Genomic DNA, 14,274 nt, shown 5'->3' with positions numbered 1-14,274 from the left:
TTATCAAATTGCTAATAGAGCATGAGAGATTAACAGTAAATATAACCATATAACCATTTACGGAGCGGAAACAGGCCATGTTGGCCTTTCGAGTCCACACCGGTTCACTGATTTTGTGCGCCCTCTTCAGGCATTGGTCCCGGTAGATCTTCATCAAAATTCAATTATCATGTTATAAAGTGCAATATTACACAAAATTCACTTCATTCAGACATAAAACAGAGATACATTAGCAGAAAGTTAAATAAAGCTGTTTGTTTTAATTAACCAAACTTGGCATCATTCCTATTCCTTTAACAAATTCTTATGATTGGTGTAGGGATAAATGTATTTTATGTGAAGATGAATTGGATTCTTTAGAAGATAATTTATGCTACATTTTGGATTAATTGCTTTAATTTGAAATGTTGATTTGGAGAATTCTGTTTCCGAGAGCATTTATTCTTTTATTGAGCTTGTAAAATTCTAACTTCTGTTTCTTATTGATCTCTATGGCCCACATTTTGTGTTTAAAACATCAGCATAGAATGGTTAATATCATGCGTGAGAAGCTTCAGAATTAATGCTTTTAATAAGAAGAGCTTGTATCAAATTGCTTCTCCGTTTAAGAGAAAAGGAAGTGTTGATTTTTTTTATTTTCGGAAAGTTTTTTTCATCTGCTTTGATTCCCAGTAACACTCCCATGTAAGAAGGATAAAATTAAAATGAATAAAGGCCCTATTATTTACTGTCATTTTGCTCTTTAAGATAACATTTTAATAATTCAAAGCAAATTGCAACCTCTTGCACTTCACATTATAAGTTATCACCTTAAAAATAAAGGAATCAAATACACCCACATCTCCTTCTTCATGTACCCCTGTGGCTGTAGGAGGTGCTGCACTTGTGCCCACACCTCATTCACCACCATTCGGGGCCCAAAACAGTCTATCCAACTGAAGCAGTGATTCATTTATAGATCTGTGGGGGTGGGGGGGGTGGTGCGGGTGGGGTCGTATAATGCATCCAGTATTCTGGTTGTCATCTCCTGTACATTAGAGAGACTGGGAGATCACTTTGTTCAGCACCTTGGCACTCTCTGCCGCAATGGCAAGGATCTCCTAATGGCATCCCATTTCTATTTTCTACCCCAGTCCCATGCAGATATGTCTGTCCAAGGCCTTGTATGCTGTCACTCTGAGGCTGCTTGGAAATTGGAGGAACAACTCCTCCAATATTGGGTACTGTCTGGGCACCCTCCAACGGGATGGCTTTAAAGTACACTTTGCTGATTTCCATTAGCCCTCCCCTCCCACCATCTATCCCTATTTCTCTTTTCCTCAGCTCTCTCTTTTCTTTCCCCTATTTTGTTTTTTCCAGCTTTGCATTCACTGAGCCACCCCTGATCAGTTCTCACCTTCTCCTGTGTTCCTATCCATGTCCAATGATCAACCTTTGACTGTCGGTCTGCGTTCCTTCTTTCCTTCTCCCCAGCTTTTAATTCAGGTGCCTATCTGCTTTTAACTCGTACCTTGAATGGCTCAGGCCCGAAGCATCAGTTATATATCTTTGCCTCCTACGGGCGCTGCGAAACATGCTGAGTTCCTCCAGCATTTCTGTGTTTTTACTATAACGGAATTGGTAATTTTGTCTTGAAAGGAATGAAAATGACCACCTGAGGGCAGCATAAATGTAAGTTACAGGGATGTGTGAGGGAAAACATCCATTTCACTTTCTGTTGCTTTTAAATTCCATTTGGATAACTTCCCTATAAGATATTGTTTGATTAATGAAAATAACTTGCAGGAAATATTTTTATGGCAACATTAATTTAATTACAAAAAGCAAACACAAGGTTCTAGATCAGTGTGAATGATAAACTATTGATAACGTGACAAACTATTTTGACCACCTTGCTTTAAATAACAAGACATGTCATTCATAGAAGTCTGTCTCTTTGTTAACATTACATTGATCCAGTAAAATAACTTAAGTTTGTTTTTGTTGGTATTTATTAATAAACAAGTATTTCATGCAAATATACAAGTATATAATCAGAATCATCTAGTGAAGATACTCTGCAGTATCAGATCGTTGTCACCTTTATTTGTTGTTCATACCATGTATTGCATGGTAAAGATGAGTTAGTGCATCGCCAGGACCACTGAGCAGATTTACGTAAATATAAATATAAGTTAAAATTTTGACACATACAGTAACAGTCCATGGTACACTATCCACACATGTTCTGAGAATTTAGGATCCTGATGTGTTGAAGGGGGGAAAAAAACCTGTTGCTCAATCTGGACGTAAAGGCCCGAGTGGTACGGTACCTGCTCCCAGATAGCAGAAGGGAGAAAAGTTTACCTGAGTGCTTTGTGAAGTCCTTCGCAATGTTTATTGCTCTCCACATGTATCGTGTGTTGTAGATGTCTGTCATGGTAGGAAGAGACTCTGCCCCCCCTCGCAATGATCTTTTCCGCTGACTTCATTATCTCTGCAGGGTCTGAGGTGATACAGCTTCAATACCAGGCGGTGATGAAATTGCTTAGAACGCTCTCTCTACCTGTGGTGGTACACCACCGGCCTACTGCAGGGGGCAACCTCTGTACCTGCAGGATTGTAAGGGGACAGGACAACACCTGGCCAGTTGTCAATCAGTTGGCCTGAATGGATCAAGCCCCACCAGGTCGGGTGTCAATCACCCTCCGGGATATAAGCCTGCCGAGGCCTCAATCAGAGTTTCTGCAGCCACAGCCACTGCCAGCCTGGCTCTGTGGAAGTCTTTGTGGATTAAAGCCTGTGTACAGTCTTTATCTTTGTGTGTGCTGCCTTTTTGAGCAAGACATTAAAGTCCTGTTTCTTCTCACAAGTTTGGGTCAGAATTTATTATCATTATCATCTGTCATGAAATTCATTGTTTTGGGGCAGTGTTATTGTGTATTACAGGTGCAAATTTTGTTATAAATTATGTTTTTAATACACTATTAAAAAAGTAGCGTAAAAGAAGAAAAAAATGAGGTAGTGTCTGGTATATTGTCCATTCAAAATTCTGATGGCAGAGGGGAAAGAAGCTGTTTTTGTACCATTGGGTGGTCATCTTCAGGCTTCTGTATCTCCTTCCTGGGTAGCAGTGAGAAGAGAGCATAGCCTGGGTGGTGAGGGTCCTTGGTGATAGATGTTGATTTCTTGAGACAGCGCCTCTTATAGGTGTCCTTCATGAAGTGAAGACAAATGCGCATGATGGCATGGCTGAATTTCACAACTCTCTCTTCCTGTCCTGTGTGTCAGCACCAAACCAAACTGCAATGTATCAGTCAGAATGCTCTCCACATACACCTGTGGAAAGATGTCAACTGGATCCTTGACTTTCTCATTGGAAGACACAGTAAGTATGAATTGCAAACAACATCTCCTCCTCACTAATTATGAACACAGGTGCACCCCAAGGATACATGCTTAGCTCACTGCTCTACTCATTATACACCCATGACTTTGACCAGGCACAATTCCAATGATATCTACAAATTTGTCGATGACACAACAGTTGTTGGCACATGGCAATGAGGAAGCATACAGGAGGGAGATAGATCAGCTCATTGAGTGGTGTCACACCAACAAACTGCGCTCAACCTTGGTAAAACCAAGGAGACGATTGTGGATTTCAGGAAGAAGTCAGGGGAACATGACCCAGTCCTCATCGAGGGCTCAGAAGTGGAGAGGGTCAAGAACTTAATTTCTGGGTGTCAACATCTCTGAGGATCTGATCTGGAGCCTCCATTTTGTTGTAATCACAAAGAAGGCTTGCCAGTGGCTATACTTTGCGAGGTGTTTGAGGAGATTTAGACTCTTTCTAAATTTCCACAGATGTACTGTGGTGAGCATTCTGGCTGGTTGTATCACTGTCTGGTATGGAGATGCCAAATCTCAGGACAAGAATAAACTCCAGAGGGTTGTTAACTCAGCCTGTGACATCACAGACACCAGACTTCACTCCATCGAGGACATCTACGTGAGGCGGTGCCTTAAAAAAACAGCCTCTCCTGAAAGACCCCCACCACCCAGGCCCTGCCCTCTTCACTCTGCTGCCATCGGGGGGAAAAAGTTCAGGAGTGTAAAGGCGAGCACTCAGCGGCACAAGGACAGCTTCTCCCCAACTGCCATCAGAGTCCTGAATAATCAATGAACCAAAGACACTGCCTTTCTTATTGTGCACTGTTATTTTAATTCTTTTTATATTTATTGTAAGATGGTTTATAATATAGATGTATGGACTCTGATGCTGCCAAAAAACACCAAATTTCATGATTTGTTCGTGACAATAGATTCTGATTCTGATTTGCAAGAATCTTTAGTGACATAACAAATCTCCAACTCCTAATGAAGCTGATGAGAAAAGCCACATGAGGCGGCATATAGTTCAGCTCATAGAGCTGCTGCCTCATAGTTCCATTGATCCAGATTAAATCAGATTTCAGATTTATTGTTAGAATACATACATGGGAACATCAGAGTAACCACTAATTTGTAGTGCAAACAAAAACTACACAGCGTATACATGTAAACAAATAAAGAGCTGTAAACAGATAACAAATGTAATACAGAGAATAAAAAAGAAAATCAGTTAAGTATTTGAGTTTCTCATTCAGGAGTCTGATGTGGAGGGGTAGCAGCTGTTCCTGAACCTTGTGGTGGGGGACTTGTGGCACCTATTACTCTGTCCTGATGGCAGCAGTAAGGACAGCGTATGCAGGGTGGTGTGGATTTTTGATGATTGCTTCTGCTCTCTGATGGCAGAGTTCCCTTTAGATGTACTCATTAATGAGGATGGTTTTGCCTGTGATGTCCTGGGTTGTGTCTATTGCCTTACTACCTTTGGAGGGCTTTGTGCTCAGGGCTATAGGTGTCCCCATGCCAGACGATGATGCAGCCGGTCAGCACATTTTCCACCACACTTCTGAGGAAATTTGACAGTTCTGATGTCGTACCAAACCTCACATCCTGACTTCTAGTGCAGTCTTTTTGGAGTTCTCCATAAATGTATGGGTTTCCTCCAGGTTAGCTTGCACATTCCGTGAACTCTCCTATGCTCTATTGTTGGATCATTTGGGGCGCACGTTATGGCTACCCAGGTGGTCTAAATTTGAGATTTTACTTAATGATGGCAGCAAGAAAGGATTTATATCTGAGATGTATGCTTTATTTCAGAATAAAATGCTTAAGCCGGATGTTTATAAATCTAAATTAAAATGGGAAAAAGATTTGTCCATATCTATCTTTCAGGATGATTGGATGAATCTATCTGAGGATAGTATGACTAAAATTGTAAATGTAAGTTGGTTAATGTTGGTTCATTATAATTTTCTTCTTCAATATATTTAACTCTGGAAAAATTAAGGAAATATAAATTTATTTATTCTGATTTATATTTTAGATGTCATAAGGAAGTTGGCTCTTTCTTACATTCTTCTTGGTTATATGAGACGGTGAAACCTTTTTGGGGTAGATTTAAGGAACATTTAGAAGCTATTTTTAAATTGAAAATTCCACTTGATCCTTTAGTATTTTTATTGGGTTATATTAAGAAATTGAGTTTGGAGTTGAAATTAAATAAATTTCTAGCTGTGGCTAGAAAATGTTTGGCAATTATTTGGAAGAATGAGACTAATTTGAGCATTCAGCGATGGCATTTAGAAAGAGATCTTGTATTCTGTTGGAAAAGATAACATATAATTTACGTAATAATTTTTTTGTTAAAACTTGGAGCCAGTATCTGGAATATATGGGGTTAAATTATTAACTTTCTTCCCACGTGTGGCTCCAAACCATGGCAAACAACTGATTGAGAGTTTCATGTTATGTGATCTCCTCTTTCTTTTCTTCTTTTCCTTTTGGGGTAGTTTAGAGAGGGGTGGGGGAGGGTGGGTGGGTTAGAGTAGGGGGTGGGGGGGTTGCAGAGGGTATACTTACAAAATATCATGTATGCATTATGTTTTTCTTGTATCTTTTATTGTATGATTTATCATGATCAATAAATAAAATTAAAAAAAAACTCTCCTGTGCAAACCGGAAAGCAATCTACCCAGGCCAGAAGAGTATGCACAGAAGATCCATAGACAGCTATGTTACACCGGTGACACTAGGCACATGTGGAAAGAGATCAAAACTTTAACGACCATAAGACAACCTTTCGAGTCAAAGACATCGACGCCTCCCTTTCAGACAGACTGCACAGTTCAACAAGAAGATCAGGCTGATGCTGAAGAAAACTGTGTCCCCCTGACGATCAGGTCCCATTCATAGCTGCAATAGAGGTGAGGAAAACCATATCCAAGTTGAAACCACACAAGGCACCAGGACCAGACAGCACATCTGGTCAGGTACTGAAGGATGTGCAGACCAACTAGCAGAAGTCCTCACAGACATCTTAAGCACACCACTGCAACAGTCCATTGCCTCTGCAGGTTTCAAGAGAACCACCATCATCCCAGTACCATAGAGGCTAACAGTAATAGACCTCAATGACCATCGTCCATTTGTACTGACGTTCACCATTATGAAATGCTTTGAATGTCCGGTTGTGGAACGCATCAAAGCATACCTCCTAGAGATGCTGGTCCCCTCAATTCACCTACAGACAGATGATTATTGCTATAGTTTCGTTCTTCCATTCTGCTCTGAACCACCTGGAAAACAATACCTTAGATATCAAATGTTGGCTCTAGATATTGACAGCTTGAATTTAATTTGCAGATTGGCTGATGGATTGCAGACTGTATCGCCCTATGTAACTTTTCATTTTGCACATCTTGACATCAATTTCCTTGAGTTCTTTTTCTGTTGTAAATATTGTAAAGGCTTTTTTTTCAAAAGTCTTTGTTATAGTAAAAACAAAACCTAAATTTGCTGCTTTCCCTCTTCCAACATTAGAGATTTTCTTCCTCGAGGACCAGGCATTATTACAAGACGGCCTCTGGTTTTGCAACTAATTAATTCTACTGCAGGTAATATATTCTACTGAATATTTGTATTCTGTTGTTAAATTAAAATTTGTTACTAGATGGAGCACAATTGTTGTGTGCAGATTAGATTTTAGAATATGATTTTGACTCACTGTTTGTCTACCAACTCACTTTGAATAAAAAAAAATATACTATAAATATTTTGCAGGTTATGTGACATCTGTGGAGAGAGATGTGTTTTAGGTTAATGATCTTCCACTAGAACTGGAAGAGTTAGAAATAAGGTGCAAAGAAAGATTTGGGAGTGCAGTGGAGGGAGAGAGAAGAGAGAATGATGTGGAAGGTCCATGTTAACATGAAAAGCAAATGGCATTAAATGATAGAAGTGCTGATGGAGTCACGTGAAAAGGGTAAAAACAATTTAGTGTAAACTATGGTACTTAGCTTTAAAACAGTATTACTTGGACACAGCTTTTTGAGCTGCAGCCAAATGCAGAGTTTAGCGGGTTGGAACTGTTGGATGTGTTTTCTAGTTTGTGCCCCACCATCCTCACCCTGCTCACCTAATTGGTTCTATGCACAATCATACATCTTCATTTAAATTCAGAGTTGTTCTCCATAGATAGAGACTTCTTGCCTTAACTCATCTATGTTGTCCACCTAAGCTTACTCCATTTGCTTGCATTTGATTCTTTCCTATCCATCTATCTGTCTATATGTCATTTAAATATTATAATTGTATCAGCTCTGGCTGCTTATTTCATATTACAGTATGCATCAATGTGTGGAAAAAAATTGCACCTCAATTCACTTTTAAATCTTACTCTCACCTTAAATCTGTGGCCTCTAGTTTTAAACTCCCCTACCCGATGCAAAATAAATGTCTTTGTTCACCTTATTTATTCCCCTTATGATTTTGTATGCCTCTACTAGGACAAGCTTCGACCTCCTGTGCTCTATAGAGAAAACCCCTGATCTATCCAGTCTTCCCTTGTAACTCAAGCCTGCTTGATCTGGTTTTTCCAAGGTGGCAGTGCACGAGGTTGGTGAAATCCCCAACACATGTTGTATCTACGATTGGGAAACTCGTCAAAATACAAAACGCAAACCAGACTTTCAAATTAGCTGATTGGATCGGTAAGATTCTGTGTGGTTTAAACCTACTGAAGCAGGGAACACAGACTGTTGCAAACTGTGGAGCAGATCGTGGGAGACACATAGGAGGCTATTGGAAGTGCTGCTGGAGAAGGCAAAGGTGTGGAAAATGGGCCAGCATCAGGGTTAGACTTAGAATTGACCACTCCAGACCCATGCTCTCGACGATCTTGCTTTCAAATGTAAAATCACTGGAGAAGAAAATGGATAACCTGAGGCTGCATCTGAACCAGAGAGAACTGCAGGCCTGCTGTTCTCTCGTGATTACAGAAACTTGGCTCCAGGACACCATTCCAAACTCAGCAATCAACTGGATGGCCTTATCTCCTTCAGGGCAGAAATAGACACTGTTGCTTCTGGCAAGACTCGAGGAGGGGATTTACAACAACAACTGGTGTAACAATGTCTCTGTTGTGAAGACCTTCTGGTCAGCAGAAGTAGAGTACCTCCTGGTGAAATGCAAACCCTTCTACCTGCCCAGGGAATTCTCGGCCACGCTGATTGCCGCAGTCTGCATTCCATCTTCGGCTAATGATGGTGAAGCCATGAAGGAGCTTTACGGTGCCATCTACTAAGCCCTATCTTCCCACCCTGTTGGTGCCATGATTGTTGTTGGGTGCTTCAATCATGCTAACCTGAAAACTCTTACCATGGTTTCAAAAGCAGGAGAACTTTGCTACCAGAGGAGAGATTACCATGGATTAGGTGTATACCAACATCCCTGGTGCATACAAGGCTGCACCTCACCCCCACCTTGGGTACTTGGATCACATATCTGTCCTGCTAACCCTGGTGTACAGACATATCAAACTCTGTCAGTTCATTGAGATATCAGGATGTGGTCGGGAAGGGGGGCGGGGGCACAGGAGCACTGCAAGACTGCTTTGAGATGACAGACTGGAGCTGTTTCATGGAGTGTGCCACCTACAGCAGTCATTAAAACATGAGCTCAATGGTTACATCAGCAAGTGCATTGAGGTTGTCAATGAGATCAAATGTTTCACAACCAGGGCTAACCAGAAACCATGGTTGGTTACAGAGATCTGGACCATTCTCAGAGATCATGATGCTGCCTTCAGGATAGGAATAGGATGACATTAAGATCAGCCAGGGTGTACTTTCCCATGCTATCTGGAAGGCAAAGTGGGAGTACACGCAGAAGATTCTCAGTCAGCTGTGCGATATCAGCGATGTGAGATGCATGTGGCAAAGGATCAAGACTCTTTATGGATTACAAGTCAGCCTTGCAAATTAAGGATAATGATGTCTCCCTTCCAGAAAGACTGAACAGCTTCTATGCACGGTTTGATGAGAAGAACAGGATGACACCAAAAAAAGCTCTTTGTCCCCCAATGAACTGCGTCCCCTGCCCTCAAATAGCTGAGGCTGTGGTGAAGAGAACCCTATCGAAGATGAACCCACAACATACCTGGTTAGGTATTGAAGGACTGCACAGATCAATTGATGGAAGTCTTCACGGACATCTTCAACACTTCACTGCAATAGTCCATCGTTCCTGCAGGGTTCAAGACAGCCACCATCATACTGGTACTCAAGAGGGTGACAATAACAGGCCTCAATGACTGTGGCACTGACTTCTACCATTATGAAATGTTTCCAGCGTCTGGTGATGGAATGCATCAAAGCACACCTCCCAGAAATGTTGGATCCATTTCAATTTCAATTTGCCTATAGACGATGCTATAGCCTTGTTGGTTCACTCCATCCTGGCCCACCTGGAGAACCATGCCTCATATGCCAGGCTGCTGTTTATTGACTTCAGCTCGGCGTTTAATACGATCATTCCCCAGAGGCTGGTGGAGAAGCTGTCTTTGTTGGGAATCAACACCCCTCTCTATAACTGGATCCTGGACTTCCTAACAGAAAGACCACAGTCTTTCTGGGTCTGGAGCACAATATCGCACACCGTCACGCTGAGCACTGGCACACCTCAGGGCTCAGTGCTTAGCCTGCTCCTGTTCATGTCTGATCCACGACTGCATCACCAGATCCAGCTCCAACAACGCCATCAAGTTGGCAGATGACACAACAGTAGTTGGCCACATCAGCAAAAACAATGAGTCGCACTACAGAGAAGTGGAAAATCTTGTGAAATGAGTAACAACCTGAGTCTCAATGTGGACAAGACAAAGGAGAGGACCAAGAACGATCACCCTCCACTACACTTCAACATCCCTGTAGCAGAGACAATGGAGACCATCAAGTTTCTTGGAGTTCACTTAACTAGTGACCTATCGTGGATACTCAACATCTCCTCGCTTGTCAGGAAAGCACAGCAGCAAATTAACTTCTTGAGAAGACTGGAGCGGGCAAGGCTACCGGCCACCATTATATCAACCTTCTATAGGATCTCTATCAAGAACGTCCTGGCCAACTGCATCACAGATTGGTATGGTGGCTGCAGAGAAATGGATCGGAGGTCAATCCACAGGACTATAAGAGTGGCAGAGAAGATCACTGGAGTCTCCCTTCCCACCTCCTGCCCTCCCATTGATGTGATTTACCGAGATTGTTGTCTGAAGAAGGTGTGCAAAATCATTGAGAACCCTTTCAACACTGCACAAAGCATCTTTCAGCTGCTCCCATCGGGGAAGAGCTACAAAATAACTGCTCATGTTAACTATCTGAGACTCTCATTTGTACAAAACTAACAATTATTTATTTTTATAAATATAATACTCGTCCTGCATATGTATTATTTGTTTGTATGTGTGTTTGTTTGTCTGGTTGTGCACCAAGGACCGTAGGACGCTGTTTCATCTATACTTATACAATCAGATAACAATAAACTTAAAATATTTGTGAAACTTTTCTGCATGCTTTCCAGCTTAATGACATCTCCAACAGGTGATACCACTACTCCAGCAGGTACAACAACTCCAGCGGTGGACCCACAAACCCGATCACGTGGATGGGGTGGGGGGGGGGGGATGAGTGGCTACAGGTCAAGTTGAGATGCCGGAACCTGAGGCTTCCTCTCCTTACCATCCTCCTGTCCATCGTAGAATTCTTTGAGAACAAGCTTGACATCAACATCAAGTAGTGCTGTATGATGTGCTGTATGGAAACATGGCTACGCATGGACATGGCACTACAGCCCAAGCTCTACACCCTCCATCATGCAGATTGAACACTGGCATCTGGAAAAACAACCGGAGGTGGCGTTTGTGTTATCATCAATTCATCATGGTGTACAGATGTGCTCACCCGACCTGGAACGTCTGGAGATCAAGTGTTGCCCATTCTACTTGCCAAGGGAGTTCACCACCATCATCCTGGTTGCAGTATACATTCTGCCCCAGGCTAATGTCTGTCGGGCACTGGAGGGACTGAGCACTTATAAACAGCCATGAGACAGCACATCCGGATGTCTTCTCGATCATTGTGGGATACTTAAATCAGGCCAACCTGAAGAAGTCTCTGACAAATTGCCATTAACACATCGCATGCAAAACTAGGGGAACCAACTCACTCAACCACTGCTACACCACCTTGAAAAATGCAATCTGAGCCATACCACGTCTGCATTTCAGGAAGTCTGATCACCTGGCTGTACTTCTACTCCTGGCGTACAAGCAGAAACTGAAGACCACAACTCCAGTGGTGAACATGGTGAAGGTGTGGTCCAGGGAGGTGGGGGACTGTCTGCAGGACTGCTTTGAATTGATGGACTGGAATGTATTCGCGAACTTATCCGTAGTCTTGAATGAATATGCAACAGGTGTCACTGACTTCATCAAGACCTGCGTGGATGAGTGTGTGCCCATGCGCAAATACTGGGTGTTCCCCAACCAGAACCCCTGGATGAATCAGAGAATCCACATCTTACTGAGGGCGAGAACAAGGGTGTTTAAGGCCGGGGATTGAGATCTTTACAAGTAGTCCAGGTACATCCTGCGGGTGGCCATCTCTGAAGCAAAGTGGCAATTCTGGAGGAAATTAGAGTCAGAGACATGCCAGTTATGGCAGGGAGTGCAGGCCATTACAGCCATTACAGCCTACAAAGCAAACACTGTAGATGGCTGCGATGCTTCACCGCCCAATGAGCTGAACAGCTTCTATGCCCACTTTGTGAAGAAGAACCAAACAATGCCTACAAGAATCCCTGAAAAGGCTGAGGACTCTGTGATATCTGTTTCTGATGGTGACATCAGAACATCATTCAAGGCATTAGGCCCTGATGGTGTACTTTGCAAAGTACTGAAAATCTACACCAATTAACTAGCCAGAGTGTTCACAGATATTTTCAATTTCTTATTGTGGCAGTGAGAGTTTTTTTCTGGCGTCAAAAAGGCATCAATCATCCCAGTACCCAAGAAGAGTAGTGTCCGTTGTCTCAACGACTACCACTCAATAGCACTAACTTCTACTGTGATGAAATGCTTCAAGCGGCTAGTCATGGCCGGAATTAACATGTACCTAAGTAAAGATTTGGACCCACTGCAATTCGCCTATCAACACAATTGCTCTATGGCAGTTGCAATATTGCTGACTCTCCACTCCGTTCTGAACCACTTCAAAAACAACAATTCATACATATGGCTGTTCTTCATAGATGACAGCTCAATACCATTATTCCCTCAGTGCTGGTCAAGAAGCTACAAACTCTGCAACTGGATCCTTGACTTTCTCATTGGAAGTCCACAGTCAGTACAAATTGGAAACATCTCCTCCTCTCTAATTATCAACACTGGCGCACCCCAAGGATGTGTGCTTAGCTCACTGTTCTATTTGTTATACACCCACGACTGTGTTGCCAGGCATAATTCCAATGCCTTCTACAAGTTTGCCAATGTCACTACAGTTGTCAGAAGAATCACAACTGGCAATGATGAAGCATACAGGTCAGCTCAATAACCTTGCGCCCAATGTCAGCAAAACCAAGGAGATGATTGTGGACTTCAGGAGGAAGTCAGGGAACATAAGCCATTTCTCATTGAGAACTCAGTAGTGGAAAGGGTCATGGGTGTTAACCATCTCCAAGGATCTGTCCTGGAGCCTCCACGTTGATGCAATCACAAAGAAGGCTCGTCAGTGGCTATACTTTGTGAGATGTCTGAGGAGATTCAGTTTGTCACCTAAGACTCCCTTAAACTTCTACAGGTGTACTGTGGAGGGCATTCAGGCTGGTTGCATCATTGCCTGGTATGGAGGCATCAACTCCCAAGACAAGAATAAATTCCAGGGGATTGTTAACTTGCCTTTGTGACAGACATCACAGGCACCAGACTTCACTCTATCGAGGACATCTACATGAGGCAGTGTCTTAAAAATGCAGTCTCTATCCTCAAAAACCCCCACCACCCAGGCCATGCCCTCTTCACTCTGCTACCATAAGGGAAAAGGTACAGGAGCCTGAAAACAAGCACTCAGCGGCTCAAGGACAGTTTCTTCCCCGCTGCCATCAGATTCCTGAATAATCAATGCACCAAAGGCACTGCCGTACTTTTTGTGCACCATTATTATTTTATCTTTTATATTAATGTCGTAAGATAGTTATAATATGAATGTTTGCACTGTGACGCTGCCACAAAACTCCAAATTTCATGACTTGTTCATGACAATAAATTCTGATTCTGATCTTTCCTATAGCTGGATGACCAGAACTGTATACAAGCTAAGTGTGATCTCATTAACATCTTGTACAGCTCCTGCACTCAGTGATCTGATCAAAGGTGGCAAATGTGCCAAACACTTTCTTCAAAGAAAAATAAAAGCTGGAGGTGCTGCAATCTGGAGCAAACAAAGAATTTCTGCAGGAACTCAGAAGATGAGACAGCATCCATGAGTTGAAATGGTCAGTCAACATTTCAGGTCAGGACCTTATCAAGACTAAGGTAATATAAATTTCATATATTACAAGAAAACCAGATATGTCATTTCACATTTTTATCATAGCCTTGATAAAAGGTTCCGATCCGAAACACTGACTGACTAATTCCATCCATGGATGCTATCTCACCTGCTTAATTTCTCCAGCAAATGTTTTTTTCATTGCCATGTCTAGTATTATATCACTTTCATGGAACAATTTAACTGAACCCCGAGGTCTCTCTAGTGTACAATGTTCTCTAGGGCTTTACCATTTACCGTGTAAATCCTGCCTTTGCTTAACTTACCCTAGTGCAACACCTTGCACTTGTCTGAGTTGTTTTTC

At 42.3% G+C, this 14,274-nt stretch overlaps 1 protein-coding gene across 7 annotated transcripts in view; it reads left to right on the top strand.

The window, feature by feature from the left end:
* Nucleotides 1-14,274, top strand: part of dnm3a (dynamin 3a) — a 289,034-nt gene that overhangs the window by 73,801 nt on the left and 200,959 nt on the right. For all 7 annotated transcript variants that reach the window (XM_069937733.1, XM_069937731.1, XM_069937730.1 and 4 more), the window contains exon 2: nt 6,910-6,983. In XM_069937733.1, coding sequence (XP_069793834.1) covers nt 6,910-6,983 — 74 coding nt within the window. The remainder of the gene's footprint in view (nt 1-6,909; nt 6,984-14,274) is intronic.

This window comes from Narcine bancroftii, chromosome 5, assembly GCF_036971445.1.
Source record: "Narcine bancroftii isolate sNarBan1 chromosome 5, sNarBan1.hap1, whole genome shotgun sequence".
NCBI classification, from domain to species: Eukaryota; Metazoa; Chordata; class Chondrichthyes; order Torpediniformes; family Narcinidae; genus Narcine; species Narcine bancroftii.
This window is presented reverse-complemented; position numbering and strand designations above follow the sequence as displayed.